This window comes from Monocercomonoides exilis (assembly GCF_001643675.1).
Source record: "Monocercomonoides exilis strain PA203 chromosome Unknown scaffold19-1596985, whole genome shotgun sequence".
NCBI lineage: Eukaryota > Preaxostyla > Oxymonadida > Polymastigidae > Monocercomonoides > Monocercomonoides exilis.
In genome coordinates, this window is record NW_027150564.1 from 685,485 (window position 1) to 707,721 (window position 22,237).

The 22,237-nt window shown below is 35.4% G+C and overlaps 7 protein-coding genes across 7 annotated transcripts; 4 read left to right on the forward strand and 3 right to left on the reverse strand.

Annotated features, from left to right (window-relative positions):
• The first annotated feature begins 875 nt into the window (after positions 1 to 875).
• On the forward strand, positions 876 to 5,145 carry MONOS_3306 (putative cyclin-Y-like protein). The gene is made up of 3 exons (XM_067873297.1): positions 876 to 1,031; positions 1,089 to 1,282; positions 1,338 to 5,145. Exons 1-3 carry the CDS (start codon positions 950 to 952, stop codon positions 3,972 to 3,974), a joined length of 2,913 nt encoding a protein of 970 aa, XP_067728463.1. The 5' UTR covers positions 876 to 949; the 3' UTR covers positions 3,975 to 5,145.
• Positions 5,146 to 5,898: 753 nt separating this feature from the next.
• Positions 5,899 to 7,357, forward strand: MONOS_17494 (uncharacterized protein; the record flags this gene model as incomplete). Its single annotated transcript, XM_067870419.1, has 2 exons — positions 5,899 to 5,937; positions 6,001 to 7,357. 2 exons carry the CDS (start codon positions 5,899 to 5,901, stop codon positions 6,742 to 6,744), a joined length of 783 nt encoding a protein of 260 aa, XP_067728464.1. The 3' UTR covers positions 6,745 to 7,357.
• A 541-nt stretch (positions 7,358 to 7,898) lies between these two features.
• MONOS_17495 (uncharacterized protein) lies at positions 7,899 to 8,354 on the forward strand (the record flags this gene model as incomplete). The annotated part of the gene is made up of 3 exons (XM_067870420.1): positions 7,899 to 7,988; positions 8,066 to 8,181; positions 8,231 to 8,354. 3 exons carry the CDS (start codon positions 7,899 to 7,901, stop codon positions 8,352 to 8,354), a joined length of 330 nt encoding a protein of 109 aa, XP_067728465.1.
• Positions 8,355 to 9,787: 1,433 nt separating this feature from the next.
• Positions 9,788 to 15,968, forward strand: MONOS_3307 (uncharacterized protein; the record flags this gene model as incomplete). The annotated part of the gene is made up of 3 exons (XM_067873298.1): positions 9,788 to 15,371; positions 15,480 to 15,534; positions 15,607 to 15,968. The coding sequence occupies 3 exons, from the start codon at positions 9,788 to 9,790 to the stop codon at positions 15,788 to 15,790; spliced, it is 5,823 nt and encodes a 1,940-aa protein (XP_067728466.1). The 3' UTR covers positions 15,791 to 15,968.
• Positions 15,969 to 16,250: 282 nt separating this feature from the next.
• Positions 16,251 to 17,532, reverse strand: MONOS_3308 (putative COPI associated protein; the record flags this gene model as incomplete). Its single annotated transcript, XM_067873299.1, has 4 exons — positions 16,251 to 16,497; positions 16,594 to 16,986; positions 17,051 to 17,155; positions 17,231 to 17,532. 4 exons carry the CDS (start codon positions 17,530 to 17,532, stop codon positions 16,251 to 16,253), a joined length of 1,047 nt encoding a protein of 348 aa, XP_067728467.1.
• Positions 17,533 to 17,693: 161 nt separating this feature from the next.
• On the reverse strand, positions 17,694 to 19,531 carry MONOS_3309 (putative signal-induced proliferation-associated protein 1; the record flags this gene model as incomplete). Its single annotated transcript, XM_067873300.1, has 2 exons — positions 19,337 to 19,531; positions 17,694 to 19,265 (listed from the first exon to the last, which is right to left on the reverse strand). Exons 1-2 carry the CDS (start codon positions 19,517 to 19,519, stop codon positions 17,694 to 17,696), a joined length of 1,755 nt encoding a protein of 584 aa, XP_067728468.1. The 5' UTR covers positions 19,520 to 19,531.
• A 182-nt stretch (positions 19,532 to 19,713) lies between these two features.
• On the reverse strand, positions 19,714 to 22,213 carry MONOS_3310 (putative Choline Transporter-like (CTL) Family Protein). The gene is made up of 3 exons (XM_067873302.1): positions 22,155 to 22,213; positions 21,903 to 22,092; positions 19,714 to 21,850 (listed from the first exon to the last, which is right to left on the reverse strand). Exons 1-3 carry the CDS (start codon positions 22,180 to 22,182, stop codon positions 20,095 to 20,097), a joined length of 1,974 nt encoding a protein of 657 aa, XP_067728469.1. The 5' UTR covers positions 22,183 to 22,213; the 3' UTR covers positions 19,714 to 20,094.
• Between the last annotated feature and the right edge of the window lie 24 nt (positions 22,214 to 22,237).

Consider the following 22,237-nt stretch of genomic DNA (forward strand, 5'->3'; position numbering starts at 1 on the left):
CCAAATTATCACACATTGCATTCAGATCAATGCATTAACCCACATAACTCTTTGTTTTTTCAAAAAGTTCATCTCGCCACAGTTTTAAATAATGCGGCAATTGATAGTTAACATGCAATCCATTCTAATTGTTAAGAAAAAACCAAGCGCAGTTTATTTTTCATGAAACCTTATGACAGATTTGTTTCACTAACAACTATTGTTATAAATAATTGCACTGATCCTTATGAATTGAAAAATTGAACTGTTGATTTCATTGGATCATTTCGTAGATTTAATGGGTGAAAAAAAACAAAAAATCTGTATTTTTCGAGGAATTTCACAGTTTTCTGTTCGATTTTTGCTTTGGATCATAACAAACAGTCGTTTATTCATCATTACATTTATTAAATATACTCCAATGAAGCAATTCGAATTAAATTTTTATTCAGATTTTTTCAAACGATTTGACAATTTCACCCATTGCTTTCACAAATATGGCGCTTAATCATAACAAAAACATTGAAATTTAAATATCTGAAAATTATCGTTTTGAAGAATTGTCACATTTGAAAAAATCATTGTGGTTTCGAAAACTCAATATAAGTCAGTCTAACTGAAAATAACTTGGTTATGTTGAAATAAGTAAATTAATTCAAAATAACCCAAACAAATCTTAAAATAAATTTGTTATTTTGAAATATTTTTTTATTTCACAATTCATCTTATGTCAGTTATTGATATTCAGATTTATATCTGCAACATGATAAAACGCAGTTAAAATGCAAAAAGAAAAAGTATTCGACAAAGAATAAAAAAACAAACGTCCTCTTCAATAAAAAAAATCAACACACATAAATATTATGCTGTTTTTAATTATTGATCAATGATTCCCAATACAAAAATTAAGTTAAAATGGTCAGGAAACTTTGATTTTTTGATGTATGGTTTGATATTTTGCTTCTAAAAAATGATAAACAAAGAACATAAGCGACAGGCACAAAAACAGCAAAGTGACGCATCGAAAAATCGTGTTCCGACAAATCGCAAAGGTTTTGATAATATTATTATTGTCTAACTAGTGAGATATTTTGTATATTTTCCTGCAGATCCTAAAAAAATAGATAGAGCAACTATCAACGCAATTGCTGCTGTAGTACATCAGGTTATGGTGGAAAATGCAATAAATTTTGGTATTCAAAAGAAGAGACCCCCACCACTTTCTTCTGATTGCAGAATATTTAATGAACCATTGGTGCAAACTACTTTAAACCCCAATGCCGTTCCATCAGAATCGGAAATAGTTTGAAAAGATTTCGTTTTTCATCATTAAATTATTCTTTTTTGTAAATGTGAAGTCAAATTTTTTATATGTTCTTATGTACAGAATGAGGTTACCAAATGAATCAATCGTTGCAATGCTAGTATATATGGATCGTTTCATTGAAACTTCAGGGCTTGTATTGAGTCCAACAAACTGGAAAAGAGTTTGCTTTTTGTCGCTTGTCGTTACTCAAAAGGTCTGGGATGATTACAGCTACATAAATGATGACTACAGAACTTTGCTTCCAAAAACGGACCTGGAAGAAATGAATGAGATGGAAAGAGTATTTTTGGGCTCACTTCAGTTTAACGTATCCGTGTCTTACGATATTTATACAAAATATGTTTATCATCTCAAGTCACTGTATGGGAGCGGATTAAGTTTAGCAGCTGCGATGCCGTGCTCGCCAATGAACTCACCAAAAACTTCATTAATGGGATCTCCATTATGTGAAGACTGTCGAGGAGTGTCGATGAGAAAAAAGTTAACACCAAAAACAACTCCAGTATCTTCTCCAAAAAACGTGACAAAATCATCTTCATCAAAACCTTCACTTCTCACTTCTTCTCCTACTGTTGCTGCATCAAAATCTCCATCTCCCCAATCATCTAAAGAAAATTCTCCTCTTGATTCACTTTTGTACGAAGGAAATTCCGAGAAATCATCTCCAAATAATAATATTTATCAAGTACAAAAAAACAAAAATTATATATCGCCATCAAAATTGCGCTGTTCTTCTTCAACTACTTCGGAAAATGATGACGCTGCAGATGCTAACAGAATAACAAGACGTGAAAACGAGAAGAAGTGTGAAGAAACACCTGAGAATCTATTTGAAGAAAGAATGGTTATCACATTAGTTCCCTGCTCTATTTCATTGCCAAGGACACCAGTTAGGCCAAAGAACGCACTCGTTAACGAGAAGCAACAACAGTTCATCCAAAATCCGAAAAATGGAAATATCGAGAAAACAAAGAACTTAGCTTCGATTTTGTGGTGTGATGATGGAGTTAAGGAGAAAGCGCCGGAACAAAAGATAAACTGCCAACAAGAAAAAGACAAGAGCATACCATCGCCTGTGAGCGATACGACACAGTCAAAGCAGGAGAGCAAGCATTTGCAGCAAGCAGGCGCCAAAAACGCAAAAACAGAGTTTTCCGCACCGAAAGGAAACCGTCCAGTGTCGATGGTGCTGCTTCCCTCAAGACACTCCATGGCTGTCCCAACAGCGCAGCTGCCAGACACCAAAAGGCAAAAAGGGCGCCTGCTCAACCGCCTTTCTGTGAAGATCGAAGACCCCGAGACGCAACGAAAGATTGCTGAGATTGCTTCGAAGAAGCAGAACACTGAGGCGCTCAGGCAGAAGAAGCATTCGTCACTGCCTGTGCCTACTGTGCCAACTGTGCCGACCGTGAGAGGAAGTGCTGAAGTGAAAGACGAAGGCGAGCAGGCGAGGAACCTCCGCCTGGGGCGCGGAATCGGCTGCAACGAGGAATCGTTCCGAATTGCAGACAAGTTCAAAATCAGAGCAACCGCAGAGCCATCGAAGCCTGCTCAAAAATCTTCATTGCCTTCTTCTTCTTCTTCCGCATCATCGTCTGCTACTTTTCCTAATCCTCTGGCAGGTGCAAAAGTGACTGTGCAGTTTTGCGGAAAGCCGCCTCTGCCGCCTGCGAAAGAGAAGGAAACAGAACAGCTGAGTGAGCAAGAGCCGGAAATAACATCACCTGCTGATGCTTCACTGAAAGAGTCTTCTCTTGTTTCTTCAGATCATCCTGCACCACAAGAAAGAACGTCATGTTCTTTGTCTTTATCATCATCAATATCTTCTTCTTCTGCTCCTTCCTCTTCTAATCTGACCACTTCACATCCGCAAATCTCTGAGCTGAGAGACTCGATGATCCACTTAATTGCCTCTGCGCCTTTTGATTCAGCAGAACTTGCTATGACACACAGCGAGGGGCAGCCCTGTGATTCTTGTGAAGATACAAAAGAAGAGAAAAAGAGCAGAAACGAGAAAACCGCTGGTGAAGCCATTGGAAATGAAAGGGAGGCAATGAAAGTGTTCGATAAGCACAGAGAAGAGGATTCTGAAGAGAAGCTTGCACAAGTCAATGAGATGGAGAAGGATGACAATGAAGAGAAGGAAACTGATGAAGAAGATGCTGAAGAACTTCAGCGGCAGAAGGCTTTGAAAGAGATTGAGGAGATTATTGAAATGAAACTGAAAAGGCTTCAGATTGGGCGATCGAGCCAAGACACCTTAAGGCCATCTGGCACAATAAAGAACAAAAGAAATATTCCTCCTGCTGCTACAAACTCGAACTGTTCAACTGCTAAGATACCGTCATCTTCTTCTACTTCCTCTTCCTCTTCCTCTTCCTCTTCCTCTTCCTCTTCCTCTTCCTCTTCCTCTTCCTCTTCCTCTTCCTCTTCCTCTTCCTCTTCCTCTTCTTCCTCCTCTTCCTCCTCTTCCTCCTCTTCCTCCTCTGCTATTTCTTCCACAACAGCACCTTCTTCATCTAAAGATCCTCTCGCATCGATGCCGCCTCGCCCGACGCCTTCTTTGTATGTAAATGCATCGCTCCGATCCAAAACGACGTCTGCTGCTGTTACTTTGCATCATCGTGCATTCAGCGAATCAACTGCAGACATTGTGAAGAAGATGTAGAGAGTTGTGGCTGTAATTGTGATTGTACTTAGAATTTTATAATTTGAATTAAAAAAAAAGAAATAAAGTTACACTTTTTTTCAGATTTTAATTTGATTTTACGATGATTATTATTATTTCATAATTATTTGATTGGAAATTTTGTCGGATTTTCTTTCTTTTTGAGTGGATTTCAATGTGAATAGATTTAAAATATGTTGGAGAATGACTGATTGACTGATAGAAAAATGGATGGGATAAGTTTTATTTTGTTGATGGTTGCATTGCAAGAAAAGCAAGCAACCAAAAACGATGAAGAATTTTCTTTATATATTTGTCTTTATAATTATTATTGAGAAAGTTTTTATGTTGTTTTGAATTGAATTGAATTAACTTGAAATTAGTTTTCTTTCATTTTAAAATTGTTACAAGGGAGTTGGGGAAATGTTCTATTCACATTTTAATTATATATTTTTTTATAGAATTGTCCTTCTGATCGCTCTGTTAGACGGCAGTTGATCATGGCATTTATTTCGTTTTCGTTTTACCAATTTTTACAATCATTTTTCTTTTCTTTTCTTTTCTTTTTGCACTTTGTTCCACAATACTCTTGCTGCTTTAAATTATGCTTGCAATGCTTCTTTTTGTTTCAGGCACTTCACTTAAATCTATGTGAAACACATCCAAAAAGAGAGAAAGTTTTTGAAAGAGAGATGTATTCGTCCTTTCCCCGAAGGTTTATTATAATTCAGAAATTTTTGTGTTTCATTCGTTGGTATCATCAGAATAAAAAATAAGAAAAGAAAGAAAAAAGAAAAAGAAAAATCACCTCTGATTATTTTTTTTTTTTAAAAAAAAAGAAAAACACTGATATGTGAATCAAATATTTTATCTAGAATAGATGAATTTAACATTTTCAATTTCAAGTTCATTTGAAATGAAATGAAATCTTTTTGAACATTTTTATAATACAATGCCATTCACCTTAAGAGATAAGATTATATTCATTTTTTTGATATGCTTTGTCAAGACTAGAATATTTAAAATAAATACAATTTGTAAATGAAATTATTGTGCTCTTGCGAATTGAATAAACATCATTTTTTCCCCAATATTTTTCTATTTTAAATATATTAATGTTTGAATTGTTGATTTCAATATACTTTCTGAAATAACTAATTCCCAATAGCAATTTTTTGAGTTGATCAAAATTTTACATTGAATTTCTGAAAAAAGAAAAAGCGCAAATGACGGTATGATACTCATTATTATAAATAAGCATTACTCATTTTTTGATTTATTCGTCTTCTGATGCTATTTTGGCATTTTTAAACGTTCAAATTTGAAAATGTACATTTTCTTCACTGACATGATGAATTCAAATAACGATAGGTACCAACAGCAAAATTGTTTTTTGGTGTGATTGAGTTCTATGGTATTTAAGTATAATTAATGTATATTTCTTTTTTTATTTAATAAAGAATATTTTAATCAACTTAAGGATGGTACTGAAAGTTCTCAAAAACAAAATATCGAAAAAATGAACAAACTGATAAATAAAATGAATGAAAAGGAATTTAAATATGTTTATACACATTTGCTGCTCGATAAAATTTTAACGATGATAGAAGACGAAAAGTTGTCATTAGAAAATGCAATTCTGTTAATGAAGCATATTTGCTATACAAAGAGTTTTGTAAATGATTATTTTCCAGAATATTTGTTTTTTGTGCAAAATGAAAGATTTGAGAAGATTGTTTTTGATGAAGAGAGGAGGCAAGGACGAAAGAATAAGGAGTTACAATTTGGTCTTCGCGTTTGTTGTTTAATAACATTTGATTTTACCAGCAGTATCTCAGAAGATTTGGCTACGTTGTGCATTCCTTGTCTTCTGAAAGTTTCACTGGAGAAAAAGAAAACCAACAAAGCTAAAAAAGATATTGAAATGGCTTTGCTAGCCATTAGGAACGTCCTATTTGAAGAAGTTTGTCATTGTTGCGTTAATTGAAATTGCATTAATATTCAATTTTTTAATATTTCTTTGAAGTGTATGCAAAAGTTTCAACTTGATAAGCACTTGAAACTTATCATAAAAAATCATCAGCAATGCAACAATCTAACACATTATGCATATCAATTAGCATGGAATTGCTTCTTGAAACGATTAAGAGACAAAAGAAAAATCGAAGCTGAAATCGCAAATGATTTGCATTTTGTGGAAGAAATGACAAGAGAATTAGGCGAACTTCTTCAATGCGTAGATTGGAGAGAAAAAGATATGAAATTATATGAAATGAAAGAAGTGTCTATTATTTTGAATTGGATAAATTCTTATGAATCATTGTTTGATTGGAAATTGCCAGAAGAAGAAGTTACAGTTGGATTGGTTGAACGTTTCTTCGAACTGTATAGAGAGGCAAAGGATAATCACAGGAAAATTGCAATTGCATGTGTAGAAATTTTGCAAAAAATGATTGACAAAGAAACAGTTAACATTGGCGTTATGATGAGACTTAGAATTGAAGACATTATTATAGGAGAAATCAGACAACATATATTGGATGATATGCATACTGTAAATTGCGCAAAAATGAATCTGACTGTTTCTGAAAGATTGAAAGTCAATTTCAAAAAGAAGAACGCGAACACATTTCTGAAGATGTTGTACACAAAATATATTGAGAAACTGGAAGAAGAAGGATATGAAGATGCCATCATCAGTTTACAAGGAATGCTTCACCAGAAGAAATTTCGTAATTTATCAAAAAATCCTTGTGATTATTTTGTCTGATGAGCATGTTAAGTTAATTGCTGTGAATGTTTTTGCTGGAATTCTGATTAAATGTTGCAATATCAATTATTTTGTTTTATTCGCTCGTCTAATTTAAAATTAGTTTGTTTATTTTCTTTGAATGTTAAAATGTTATTCACAATTTTTGTTTTCTTATTTATGTGTTTGTTTCTGATTCTGATTTTCGGATGTATTTTCTTGTTATATTTGGCAAAAGGGTACTTTTGGATTTACCCCCTTTTTTTAATTCATCATGTTTTTGAATTACAAGCAGAAGATTGAGTTATTTTAATAATAAAAATGCAATTAACTTATTAAAGCCTATTCAAAATATTAAAAATAATCTCATCAAAATTTTTCATCAAATAAATTGAAAATCATAATTGCTTTTGATCACTGTTTTAATTTGCAATTCCTGATTTATTCATTTATATTATTTAGTTTTGTTTTATTCTTAAATGATTTTAATAAATAATATTTTGTTTCAATTTTTGAAGGCAAATTTACTCCCTCACAATTTTTTTTAAATTTTTTCAATCATTTCTATTTTCGTCTCGAATTAAATTTCTCATCTAATAAATGTGTTTATCAAGTAATTTCACAAAAAAACATAAGGATCAATTTTTTGTTCGCTTTTTAATATAAATATGGTTATTCATTAATAAAATATTTGTATTTTCTCCTTTAATTGAGGTTATACATCTATAGTTTATGTCAGTTTCTTTGCTAAATTATGATACTGTTCTCTTTGATTTTGATGGAACAATATGTTGTACATTTGGTTTGGAATCATCACAAAACTTAAAATGCGACTTGAACGCTTCATAATTCCAGATTTAATCATTGAATCACGAAAAAAATTGCTTCATGAATATGGAATTGAAAAATCAATCAACGAGCTTCATGTATTGATGAAGATATATTTTTGAAATATTGAATCATATTTTTTTAAAATAAAAAATTTTCTTAAACAAAAGGAAGGCTACAAATCTCTTGGAATGTATGAAGAACTTTGTAACAACTTTGGAAGAAAACTCGACGAAACTGAGTTCTCCAGAATTAAGCAGAGGTACATTGAAATCCAGAAAGAATTGGAAGAAAAATATATCTATTGCTTTCCAGGGGTAAGCAACTCGTTGAAACATCTAAAAGATATGCACGTCACATTGGCAGTACTTACTAACAGACCTCGAGCATCACTTGATGAGCTTCTTTCTTTCCTTGGAATTAAAGATTTTTTTGATGTGTGATATTTCATTATGCAGTCAATTTAACAAATTTCAAGAAAACATTTACCCCAACAGAATTTATTGAACCTAAGCCATCACCATTGGCAATGAAATTTTCATTGGAACAATTAGAAATTGAAAGCGAATCAAACAAAAAACGTGTTCTTTATGTTGGAGATGATCTACCAGATTGTATTTGTGGAAAAGAGTTTGAAAAAAAAAATCATTGTTTATTCATTGATTTATTTATTTTACAGAGCTGGGATTGCAACAGTTCTTGTTCCGCATGCACGAAAATTTGAAGAACTGCGTTCTCATTTTACATACGCTTTATCAGATATGTCTGAATTGATTTCTTTATGCTCTTCAGGAAAAACGTAACATATAAAAGTTCAATTTATTTTTTTAACTGCAATATACATTCTGCGTTTTATTGTTATAGAAAACCCATTAATCAATAAAATTTCTTTTTAATAAATGAAGAAAACAATATTTCACAATTTAATCCAATAAAAGTTATAATTGCATGCGCATTGCAACGTAATATTTTTTTATCTTTTCAGACATTAAATTTAGCATTATTCTCGAAAACATAACTACATTAGAAAATTTTCAAATTGAATTTCAAATTCAAAAATTACTTTATCAGTGAACAATTTCTGGTTCTATATATATATATATATAAACCAATTTTCCAATTAACTATTCGAAACAAATTAATTACGTTAATCCCAAATGAACGCACATGTTGCATAAAAACAATTTTTTTGATCGATATAGTGAAAAGATAGAAGAGCAATTCACTGAATAACGAAAAAGACACTTATCAAAAGGGTTTTTTTTTTCAATATATATAAATATATTTCAAATAAAAAAACTTCACAAAAACCCCATAAAGAAAATTTTCAACTCTCACAATATCGATCAATAAATAATATTTTAAATATAAGATTAAATTTCCATGGAAGATTTATTCCTTCCGGAGAAACGAACAACAAAAATTGAAGATTGTATAGAAAGAATTTTATTAGCGAATAATTTTTTACCTATTTTCATTTTAAGATATTCTCGACGTTTTGTTTTCCAATGATGCAATTACACTTTTCAGAGGGAAACATAAAAAAACTCAAGAAATTAGTATTATTAAAAAAATGAAAATCGATGCCATTCCAGAACTTGATCATTTTCAAAGCGTCATAATTCAGCTATATGATGAAAAGAATTCATTGTTTTTACCAATAGATTCTGTTTATATCGAAAAGAATGCATACATAGTCATTATTACCCAACGGCAAAAGAGAGAAAATTTAATGCAATACCTATTCAAGACAGATGTTTGGAATAATGACCTCTTAGTTTGTAATATTATTCATTTTCACGAAAATTGAAAATATTTCGCCAAAAAATATATTTTTTGATTAGCTGACGTGGAAGTTTGTAAATTTAATTGTAGATGCATTGCTTGCACTTGATTCAGAAGGTTTATGGCTCGATGGATTCTGTCCAGAAAGAATTCTGATTGATAGCGAATGGAATTTTAAGATAGACGTGTTGGGTCTTCAAAGCTTTGATAGCAAAGAGCATTCGTTTGACGTATTTTGATTTATTTTTAAACTTATTTTTAATCAAAATTATTTATAAAGCAATTATTATTCTCCAGAGGAACGTGATGGAAAATGGTATTTCGATTTCTCGAATTAATTTTTTCATTAATATCTTCTTTCATCCTATAAAATAATACCAACTCAAACCAAACAAAAATCAGTTGTAATATTGCATCAAACATATGGACATTTGGAGTTATTCTGTTTGAAATGTTGACAAGATTTAGACAGCCAGAAGATGCCGCAGATATATATTTATCATATTTAGATGATTTCATTTATTTAGAACCTCCTTGTGAGCGCATTCCTAGATCTTTATTATGTGTTTCAAAGAAGCTTCTTGTAAAGGTTTGCAGCTTGATGCAATTATTATCAAATAAAAAATTCACATTTCAAAAGGATCCCAAGTTTCGATGTAATCTGCAAACATTGCTGAAAATTGTTTCTCTTCACAAACGTTGTTCTCGTCTTTCATCTCCTTCAGATGAATTATTGCTTTGCCTGTTTCTTCTTGAAGATCAGAATTTGATCCAATCGTGCTTAGAAAAGTTAGAAATAGAATTGAAAGAAGCGGGAAAAGAGGATATTTCTGTATTATGCAAACCAAATTTTCTGATTGAAAGGCTATCATTGCTGCTATCTGAAAAAAGCGATCAATGCGTGGAAAGCATTTGCAATGTAATCAAACTTCTAATAGACAAGTCCGAGCAAAATGATGCATTGTTGTGCATTTTTAAAGAAGGATTTGCAGAAAATCTTCTTTTGAGGCTCCAAAATCCGTTTGAGGACACTGCGGAGTATTTGATCTCTGCTTATTTATCGATATGCGAAATAGCTTCCTTCGAAGAAGTGTGCCAGCTGATATCAGCCAATGCTCTGCTCGTCCTTCTTGATTTATTTGACTGTTGCAACTGCGACGTTGCAGAAAAGGCTGCCTACGCATTCTATTGCTTAGCGAAAAAATACTCCTCGTCAAGACTGCTGAAGTCTGACATTGTTGCTGAAGACGCATTCTTCACTGACGATTTGATCGACAGGCTGTGCAGCTTCGCACAGAAATATGCTGTTTGTTGTGGAATTAGCAATCCTCTTGAAAAAGATAAGTCTGCAATTGCAAGCAATTCAATCGAAGCAAATGATTTTTCAGCACAGACTTCACTCATTGAAAGAGATAGCGACTCAAGCAGAATTTTTGGTATTAGCAATAAAAGGCAGAAAATCTCAGTTTATGCATCTCTTTCTCTCATTGTTCTGCTGCTCTACGATAAATCGCGAGATATTTCAATCTATTTGAAACATTCAATGAAATATTTTGCTTCGCTTGGTCCCGAATTTGATGAGCAAGGGATGAGCAAACAGCATGGACGACTAGAAATAGCTCTTAGAGGTGGGACAAAGAACCTTGCACATCTGCTGACGAAGAAGCTGATGCTCAACACTTCTTCTATGGTTAGATTGACGCTACTCGGAGAAATGTTAAAGATTGAATCATCAGAAATTCTGTCTGCAATAAATTTTGTCAATCTTTTGTCTGCTGTAAGTCAGCATTTAAACGTTCTGCGAGCTTCTTACAATCACGAAACAAATGAATTTGTTTTAAAATCTGATGCTTCATCTTTCTCATCTACTACATCTTCTTCACCTACTACGTCTACTACATCTTCTTCATCTTCATCTTCAAAATTTGCTTCGTTGATTTCACGTTTAAGCCTGTCTCCTTCCTCTTCTGATGAATCGTTATTACCTTCGCCTTCTTCCACACCCTCATCTTCCTCGAAGCTGGTGTCTTCTTCAACTCCTTCTGCATCCTCCTCCTCAACCTCATCATCATCATCATCATCATCATCTTCTTCTTCTTCTTCTTCTTCTTCTTTTGCATCATCGTCATCATCTTCATCCTCATCATCATTTTCGAAACATGTAATTCAATTCAATCCAAGCAGCGAGACACAAAAACTTCACATTTATCTTTCTGTTTTTTGCTCATTCATTAGCAGCATTTATCCGCTCTTGAATTCAGTGCACATTCTTATTTACACAGAGTCACTAACTTACAATCTGTTTTTGATGTTAATGCGCATGGGTGCAAACTGCATTCCAGAGCTTGCAAATACGCTGCTGTTATTAACAGATCCTCAATTGTTCGATGAATTGCAGCTTGCACAGCGCGTGAACAACACAAACGAACAAGCAACTTGCGAGGATTTGGAGGCAGATGAAGGAAATACTTTGCCTTTAGCGATGTATTTGTTTCAATATGGATATCAGTTTATTTCAAGAGTCATGGAAAGCCTGGTGGAATTGGTTTCACATGAGGATATTAAAATATCTGAATCGTTGTTGGGGATTATTTCGAATATTCTGGAAACATTGGAGCAAGTTGTTGGCAAAGACAAGAAAAGTGAAGGAGAAGAAGCCAAAGAAAGCGAATCTTTTAGAAAGGGAAAAAAGGAAGAAGCACAACTTCTTAAATCATCAGGAATGAATGCTGACAAAAAAGAAGTTGAAGAAGAAGATGATGATGATGAAATGGAAGAAAAGATAGAGGATGATCTTTATATGCACCCAAATAAAACTTTAACTGAACTTTTAGCAAAGAATCTATTGCAAACAGCTATTAAAAAATTTGATTCACAATCATCTCCAGTTGTGAAGGCTCTTTCTGCCAATATCATCTGCCAACTGTATTTGCACAATTTTTCAGATCTTCAAAGTCTTCCTCAAAAGAAGCATATTTCTCAGATGGTCGAATCAATTGAGCACAGCAGTAGTTATCCGCCTTGTGTTTGCAGACGTTCGAAGGTTGTATTGTCACGGTTTGTTTTGCAGTTAGTGTCAAAACTGGGCGAATGTGGGAACGAAGCAGAGATTTCTTCGTATCTTGCGCTTCTTGGAGAAGCAATGCGAAGTGCTTCTGTGTCTTATACGTTGGATGATAGATCATTTGAACTGGTTGCCAGCTCCGTTCGTTGTCTTTCAAAAGAAATAACAGAAGAGTCTTCTGCCATTGCAGCAGCAGTGATGGAAAGTGTTATTCTGCTATATCCGGATGTTGCTTATGCAGAAGATACTTTGCAATATTTCGATGCAACAGTTCAAGCTATAACGAAAGATGCTTCTGCACTGAACTCAGCAAACCTGAGTATTCTAAAAGCTTATACGAATACAACTTATAAATTCATTTCCAGACTTCCACGAATAAGAGAGATGCTAAGTGTGATTGTTGACGAAATAAGCTTTTTTGCATCAGAAAATATAAATCGGAGCAATGACTTTACGAGCAACTCTCAAATAAAAAGTATTTTTGATGTTCTTCTGAACATAATCATCAATTCTAGTCCGTCTTTCACTGAATCCTCTGAACATCCATTAAAAACGCTTATGGAGCAAAACAGTGGAATTAACGTGTTGTGGGCGCTGGCTTCTGATAAGAGAAATAGCTTCACTAGCATAATTGCATCCCTTTGTTTGGTGTATTTAATGAAGAACAACGTTCCTTCACAGCAATTTTCTCCTTTTTTGAATATCATTTGCGATGGTTGCAAACAAAAAATGGAAGACGAGATGGGGCTTAGAAAACGGTGTAGTCAAGCTCTTTGTGGGATTTCACTTAAAATTATGGAGCAACTTGCTTTTCCAAACACTGAAACTGAACTGGGGAAGCTTCTTTTGCGTCTTGAAGAATATTGCTCTCTGCTTTTAGAAGAACACGCCGTTGCTCTTGTTGAATGTGAGGCTATTCAATATGTTTTGGGGCTGATTGATACGATGCTGCTGAAAGTAAATGTGTGTGTGTGCTGCCGGATTTTGATGAACCTCATACGAATATCTGAAAGCTGTATAATACACCTTCTCAACAGGAATTTATTGGCAATTCTTACAAATCGTCTGACTCGAACTCCGCTCGAAGAATTGGATTTTGAGCTGACAGAGCTTTTCTTCTGCCTTGTTCGTCATAAATCAATCAATTTAAACGACTTAATTCAAACAAACGCACTGAGGTTAATTTTGCTTGTACTAAGTTGTCCAAAAGAAGAGATACAACAATTTGCGATGTCTGATTTGTTTTTGATAATCGATCGTTTGAAGCACCAGGAAGGCAGCACAACTTTCTTCAGAGCTCTTTCAAATGATGTTTCTCGGTCATCATTTCCAGGTTATTCTATTGTAAGTTTTATGGAGGAAAATGGATATGTTCGAAGACTGAAGGATTTTATTGGACTGTCAATGGAAGACGTGACAAAGCAATTAGCTTTGATGAATGCATCTCAAAACTCAGAGGCAGAAACATCGGAATATGAGATTGAATTTGGAGTTCTGAAAGCAGATTCATATTTAAACAAGATAAATCCTTTTGAAGACGCAAAAATGGCTGATTTTGATTTAAGTGAAAAGACATTCTTTTCCTATCGTTCCTCGTCTCTTTTCTCTTCCGTTCATAGAATAGCCAATAATAATTCAATGCAATTACTGCTTTCTGCATTGGAAGGAAGATTTTTCAGCACTGTTCCATATAAATATATAGAAAAGCTGGATGCTTCTTCTTCTTCTTCTTCTTCTTCTTCTTCTTCTTCTTCTTCTTCTTCTTCTTCTTCTTCTTCTTCTTCTTCTTCTTCCTTTTCTTCTTCTTCGCATCCTTCAGCTTTGCAGGATAATACTCAAGATAAAACAGTTTTCAGTGATAATCATGAAAATGAAGATAGTTCTTCTTCTGAAATCCAACCTGACTCGTTGGCCATTTCATTTCATCAGTTTCCTCTTTCGCAGGTTTTTGGCTCTTTGTGCATTCTTCTCCTTAAAGATTCGACTTTCCTCGATAACGAAGATATTCTTGCGTGGAAAGTTGTGTTTTTGACTCTCAAATCTCCTTCTGCTCAAATGTTTGAATCCAGCTGTTATAACATCACTGGTTGCATTGATTCATTCATCGAAAATGTTATCAAGGGACTCATTGTACAAAGAAAACCAGAGTTTGGTGATTTGCAAACTTCCTCTTTATCTTCATCATCTCAATCAACATTCGAACAACCAAACGAAAGTGGCGAAGATTCTTTCAATGAAGCAGAAATATTTCAAGCTAATTTTAATTTGACAAATGCACTTATAGTTTTATCTGACTGCTTAAAACTTGATTCACGTTACCAAAGCAAGCTTTATTTGTGCTATGAAGAAGATTTTATTAAACGCATATTCCAACCTTTCTATTACGCTCATCCGCAATCTGCTCCAATTTTGAGCGTCTGCACTTTTATTATGGATCTTTTAAAACTCGATAAATCCTTCACACAAACTGCAGTTGATTGTGGACTTTTCTCAGCAATTTGCGCATCACTTAACAATTGGCCAGTTGAGACATTTAATATCGGGCAACTAAACTTGTTTTTCACACTTCTCAATGAAATGCCTAATCTTGTCACTCCGCAGTTGCTACCCATTTTGGGACGTATTCTTTTCGTTGCGCATCCGCATGTCGATTTCCGGTGCACTCAAGTTCTGAGAATGATAGTTGCTTTACCAGATTCTGTTGTCCAATATAATGAATATGTGCATCCACTTTTTGAGTCGATTCAAGACGAAATCCCGTTTTCTGTTTTACAACAAAAATTTGAGGAAACAAAATCAAACATTGCTCGAATTGAAATCGCATTAATTTTGGCTTTTCTGTTTAAAAGCAAAGCGCTTCCTTCAGATTATTTTGGAATCTACAATTTTTTGATCGAGTCAACTTTTTCTGATTCGAAGGAGCATGTTGACTTGGCTTTTCAAGCATTGCTTTGCCTTGCCCAATCTCCTGGTTTGTCATTATTTTGTTTTGTTTCATGTTATACTTTCAAAAAACCCTTTCTCGCTATGAAATTATATCTTCATTTTTTTCTAAAATCATTTTTTCATGTGACCTTAGAAAACGCTGAATTACTGAACAATACTTTGAAGAAAGTGTTCACTGAATACACAACGTATGTTCTTTTTTTTTTTCTTCTTTGAAAGTAATTCTTTAATTCTTTTTCATTGTTCATTTGTTCTATCAGAAACAGGAGGTTATCTTCTCCATCCACACTTATGAATCTCTTCATGACTGTATATAATCATTCTACGAAGCGGCAAGATGATTCTTTGTTGAGATACATTTCTAAAGGCTGGGTTTATGTGCAATCAACCTCCGGGGATAAAAAGATTGCTGAGCTTGCCAAAGGCATCTTGCAACTGATGTAGTCTTATTTAAGCTTTCATTCAATATTTTCATTATTTTTTTAAATCAACTTTGTTTGTATTGTGGCTTTGTTGTGGTTTTAACATTCTGATGTGTTTTAAACGCAAAATGAAAGCGTTTTAAAAGGCACCGGTAAATTAATTTTCGAAAATAAGAAAAGAAATAGAAATATTTCAGACAAAAGAGAAGATAGTTATTTAAGCTTAAGGATGTGGACAAATTTTAAACAAAAGATAATCAGCAAAATCGTAAGTGAATGAAGGCATACGAAAAAGGAAGATATTTTATTTATAAAAAAATGATAATAATTACATGATAAAAGCTCAAAGCAACTAAACCATAAGATGGAAAGAAATATTCGAGATGAAAACAAAAATAGCAGAATCGGAGATGGAACCCTCAAATAAAAATTAAAAATTTGAAAGGGAAGGCAAGAGAAAAAGTCGGAAAATAATATTAAACTCACTCATCTTCGAATAATTTGTCGTATGCATTGGCAACAGCCTGACTAGCTGCTTGACTCGCAGCTCCTGCGGCGGCGCTTCTGACCTGAGGATTCTTCACAGCAGCGATTGCTGCATCAGCCGCAAGCTGTTGGACTTGCTCGTTGTGCATGGCCGCTGAAGCAGCTTGATCTGTCGATGCTCCGTTAATCATCGCTCCGCCTGCAACAATTGCTGCTTGCTTCACAAATTGCTGCGTTTCAGGCCTGAATAAAAATTGAAGAAGAAGGAGAAGAAGAAGTAAATAAAGATATAGATAAATGTAAGAATTTTTAAACGTTCAAACGAAAGAAAAATCATACATTTTTGCGGTTTCTGAGAGAAGTAATTGTTTGTTGTCAACTGGTTGAACTTGAGTCGTTGTTGTTTGTGTAAGTTGTGGATTTGGATACTGTTGTGGTGGATACTGTTGAGGTGGTGGTTGTGAATAACCCATTCCAGCATCTCCAGCTAATGATGGATATTGTGTGGCCGCCATAGGCTGTGCTTGATTAATCTGGACTTGAGATGGATCATATGGTTGTTGTGCTGGTTGGTCTTGGTATTTCTGTACTTGTTGCTTTTTCCATTCCTTATCCATGCATCCAACGATGATGTGAAATATCCCAACAATTATTGTGACCGAACCAATGAAATATCCAATCCACTCCTTTGTGGGTACAGATTCATAAGCAGCCATTGCAAGAGTTCCAAGGCTAAAAAAAGGAGAAAAAATTCATTCAACAATTAAAATAAATTCAATGCAGGATTTTGTCATACAAGATCATAAACAAAGCTCTGTATGTTGGACTCAGAAGAAAAAGAAAGATCTTTCCAATGAACTTGATTTTGAATTCAACAAGAATTAAGACAAGTGCAAAGATACTACGTAATAAAAATCAGTAAAAATATAGTTGTAAATACAAATAATTCATTCGATAAATCATAGAAAATTCACACAATGTGTAGATTGAGAACAAAAATGGAGGGAACATGTTCTTAATTTTCATTGTTATCAAAAAGTAAGGACAAAAGCCTCCAATCATGACCATTAGTACGGGGCACATTACAAATACGCTAATCATAATACCAATTTTCATTGGTTTTGAAGTGAAGCAATTTTTGCACAATTGGCAAGTTGATGGCTTTGGCTGCGGTTGTTGAACAACAACCATTGGTGCAGCTTGAACTGGCGTAGGCTGCATTGTTTGTGGTGCATAGACATCACTTTGAGAAGAAAGTTGTTGGTCTTGAGAATACATATCTAGGCGTATTTTATGGTTCAGATCAAGATTTGAATGAGATGTAACGCAAAAAGAAGTGAGTTGCTTAAAAACAAAGGCAAACAGCCAATGAACAAATTGAAATGAAATAGCATAAAGACAATTTTTTTAAAAAATTATTAGACTTCAAAAACAATTGTTCAGTGAATATTATACTTCCTCATAATTCTCATCATTCCATCTCTTCGCATTCCTTCGAAACGTGTGGAGTTCTGCGGGGCTGTCCAGGTAGATCTTTCAACAGCCCAAAGCTTCTGTGCGAACGCCTCTTTGTCCTCCGGAATCAGCGCAAACAAGGACGGAGTGGGCAAGACAGGCTCGATGGGTGATGTGATTCCTGCTTTGTAGGCGACAGAGACTTTGTAGATGGGAACATCAGGAGAAGGAGTGACAGAAGGAATTGAGTCATCTGAAGAAGAAAAGGATGAAGAGGATGAGGATGAGGAAGAGGAAGAAGAAAAAGAGGAATAAGAAGAAGATGATGATGATGGAGATGGTGATGGAGATGGAGTGGAAGAGGATGATGGGGAAGGAGAAGGTGAAGGTGAAGCGGCAGAAGATGTTGAAGAAGTGGGAGATGCAGAAGCAGAAGCAGACGGAGCTTCAGAAGGAGAATCCTGCACTGGTGGCTGTGGAGTATCAGAGCTGTTATCATCGGTTGCTTCTGTTGCTTCTGTTTTTGAAGAATCAGTACAAATGGCTGTGCTGTCAGACTCCTCTGTTTTTGGATCAGATGAATCAGATGTCTCAGCGAGTGACGTATCTTCTGCTTTTGTTTCGCTTTCTTCGTTCGTTTGGGAATTTTTCTCGTCTTCTTTTGGTGAATCACTTTCATTTTCTGGTTGTTTGTCAGTTGTTCTTTCTTCATTGGAGCTGTTCGTTTCAACTTTTTCTTTCTCTTCATCAGATTTTCCTTCAGTGCTTTCTTCATTAGCCTGCTCTTCCTTCTTTTCGTTGTTTGAGCTTGATGGGCTTTCTTCTTCTTCGCTTTTTGGCTGAGATGCAAAGCGTTTGTATAACTTCTGTTCAAAATACATCTTTCTCTCTTCCTCAGAGGCAGGTGTAACGCATATTATTGCATGATTCGGGTCGCTGACAATAGTATCGCACTTGTATGGAAGAGAGCCTGGTTGTTGGAAGACAATAACAACATTATCGTTCCCGATATATCTTTTTCTTTCAATTTGTTGCTTGTCCTTGGGATTATATTGAAGAAGTGTAGATACATGAAACATACATTCAATCTTCCCAGGATTTATAGTTCTATAGATTGAAACTGGTCCATCAAGATGATGCTCTGATGTATCTAAATCACCTCTATATCCAGAAAATCCAGCTAATTCAACTCTTTCTCCAAGAAATGACAAAAAATCATTAAATTCGGGTGATCCATCTTTGTTGCCAAACATTTCATATTCTGAAGTCTGATTTACATCGCAAAACAAAACTCCAACTTTCATACGTGCGTATGCAAGTGATTCTATTTCTTCGAACTGGAGAAGATCTTCCTCCACATTTGGATGAATCAGCTTTGTCAGCTTAAGTTTTCCGTAGTCTTTTGAGATAGATTCTAGCACTTGGTTAGCAGATGGCTGGATATGAAGTAAATCTTTAATAAAGCCCACTGCTCCGGTCCTGTAAATTATTGGCTTCCTTAGAATCGACTCAGACGTGTGACGAATTAATACGCAAAATGTGAAGGATTTTTCTGACTAAATAGCATAAAACAAATAAAATGAGCAATTCGTTATTTAGATTTTTAATAAATTCGCATCAATCATACGGCATTTGTCAAGGCAATGGATATGATCATTGGTTTATCTTCTGAATCCCGACAACAATAGTTCGCATGTGAAACACCAGAAAAATGTTGCCGATATAGTGGAACAAAACTTTTGTATTCCCTAAAAGTTATGTTCTGTTTCACCCCTTCTATCCACCAAAAAGGCCGTGGCTGAAAAGTCATTGCTTAACCTTTGGGTTTTGATCTAATATCGTCAAAAAATTATGATATTTGAAACATTTTCTGTTCAAAATAAAAGACATTATATGATGTTTATTGAAATTTCACTTGAGTTCTTCATGAAATTATTAACTTCGATCCAAAAACAAAAAAAAATTGTATAGAATAATTTCTTAAAACATATTAAAACAAAATTATTAAATTTTTTGTATTGTAGAATTGTTGCTCTCAAACGAAAAATAATTTTGAAAAAATGAAACATTATGGAAATGCTAAAAAAAACAAAAAATCCAAGAATTCAGACATCAGAAAAAAAAAGATTCAGTAAATACACAAAAACAACTGAAAGAGGAAAAAAAGTTACCTGCGTGTTCGCAATCAAACAACTCATTTGATAGCGAACCTGAGTGTTTTCAAAAGTCGATCTCTAAGTGCAAAAACTCAAGTAAAAAAGTTAGTATTTCAAAAAGAATTTTCTGGATTATTTTTTTTTTTATTTGTTAATTTCTCTTTTACAATAATAATACATATTGCATTTTGTTCCATTCAAATTAATTCTTTTCCAAAGCTCCCTCCAATCAAAAAGCGTTCTGCTGGCCATACGGACCGATGGTGTGCTGCGGCTGCATCGGATACCCCACACCAGGCCCTGGGTTGATCATCGGCGGTGGGACAGCCCCGTCCATCCGCTCGAACTCATGCAGCCCTCTCTCTCTCCTCCGCCTTTCATGTTCTTCATTCATCAGCTCTCCCTTCACACGCACCGCGCGCATGTGCTCCCGCAGCGCTGGCGTACCGAACGGTTGGTAGGCTGTGTTCCCTTCGCTCATCTCCTCGTCGCAGAGGAATGAGATGAAAGTGGTGTCAATTGTGATCTTGAACGTGTCAAACATCAGCGAGGTGATGAAGAGGCAGAGGATGAACGTGAGCACCACAATGAGAATAGAAGAGCCTGTGCTCGGGTAGAACATCGACGTCTTGCCGATGTGGAACCAGTCCGGACGCACCAGCACGCAGCTGATGAGCGTGCTGATCCCAATCACAAGCAGCTCCCCCAAGTCCAGCACAAACGGCAGCACGTTTTCCAGCACGATGGCGCGGACGATGTTGCGGAGCAGGAGGAACATCACGCTTTTCCCCGACACCCAGAAGCCGTCGCCTTTGATCGACACCATAATCAGCGCGCGGTAGCTGATGAATTCGAGCAGGCGCTGGAGATACTCGAGCACACAGTCGCAGCAGGCTGTGCACGCCTTCATGCAGCAGTTGTCGCTGTCTCTTTCGCTGTCCCGCGACGCCTCCACAAGCGACCGCAGCCACCCGACAAGCGCTATCAAGCCAGAGCCCATCGCAACAGACCCGCTGTGTGCACACAGCGTGCGCGACCACGACGCTGCGATGGGGTGCGACAGCTCAGTGTCTGGGTTGTAGCAGAAGTAGTGCGAGGCAGCAGCTCCTGCGATAACAGTCTGCGTGAAGGACCGGATGAAGTAGATGAGCCACATGAACGCGAACACTGCCAATATCATAATGACCCACGCGAAGAAGCAAATGTGAATGCTGCGTGTTCCGCCGGTTGTGTCAACATCAGCTGTTCCAACAATAAATACATAGAACAGCGCAATTATTCCAAAGACCAGCATCTGCAGAGCGGCATTCACACATGAGACACACGGAAGAAGTGGCATCTTTCTGAGAACCTTCCCACTCTCACGTGCTGTTTCAACAACAAGCGCTATTCTGTCTCTGAAGCAGTACATACAGGCACAGATAACAGCAGCAATAACGCATACAACAATTCCACCAATCAAAAGAGCTGTCGGAAGATCTTCCAAATCTTTCCGTCTCATAAGAGTAATTCCTGCGATAAGCATAGCGAGACCGCAAATGGCAGTCACTCCTAATCCGATTATAAGTGAAGCCCACACAACAAGCTTTGCAGAGACAATCATCAAAACAATCCATAAAATGCTGAGCAAAAGTGCAAAACCGCAGCCAACAAATATAACCCAAAGATATCTGAGGAACTGCCCGGCAACAATAGCAGTTGTGTTTGATGTTGTTTGTTTATTCGATAAGTCTTCAACGGGCAAACAACGGAATAAAAATGTTGAATAATCAGAACCATTCATAAAATAGCAATTTTCCCCAGAATTTTCACATGAAGCTTGATCATTTGCTTCAAATGGCTCTCCTCCTTCGCAAACGCAACTCTTGACCTTTGAAGGGCAATCACGAACGCACCATCCGTATGCAGAATTGTTTGCAATCGGCATAATCAAATTTGGTTTTGAAGTGAAATCAACCTTAGATTTTTTACCACAAAAATTTCCACTTTTTCAAAATGTTGAAGTGAAAAATAATATTTTGATAAAAAAAAGCAAACTCTTTATCAATTGGTAGATAAAACTTATATGGCTTTCCGGCAATCAATCCGTACATAAACGATGCAAATAAGGCTAAAAGAACAATAAGAAACGCAATAAGGCATCCTTTATCCTTGCATTTATTCCGATTTTCTTTCCAATCAAATCTCCCATTCCGAATTGGTAAATCATTGATTGGATCACCAAGCGCTTTGGAGATTTTTAAAAATAAAATTCTTTTAACTTAAATCAATTTACTGGAATGGACAAACAAGTGAACAATGAACGAGCAGAGAACATTATTAAAAAGAATGTTTATTAGCTTTATCATGGTTTTATTGATCAAAACAAATCT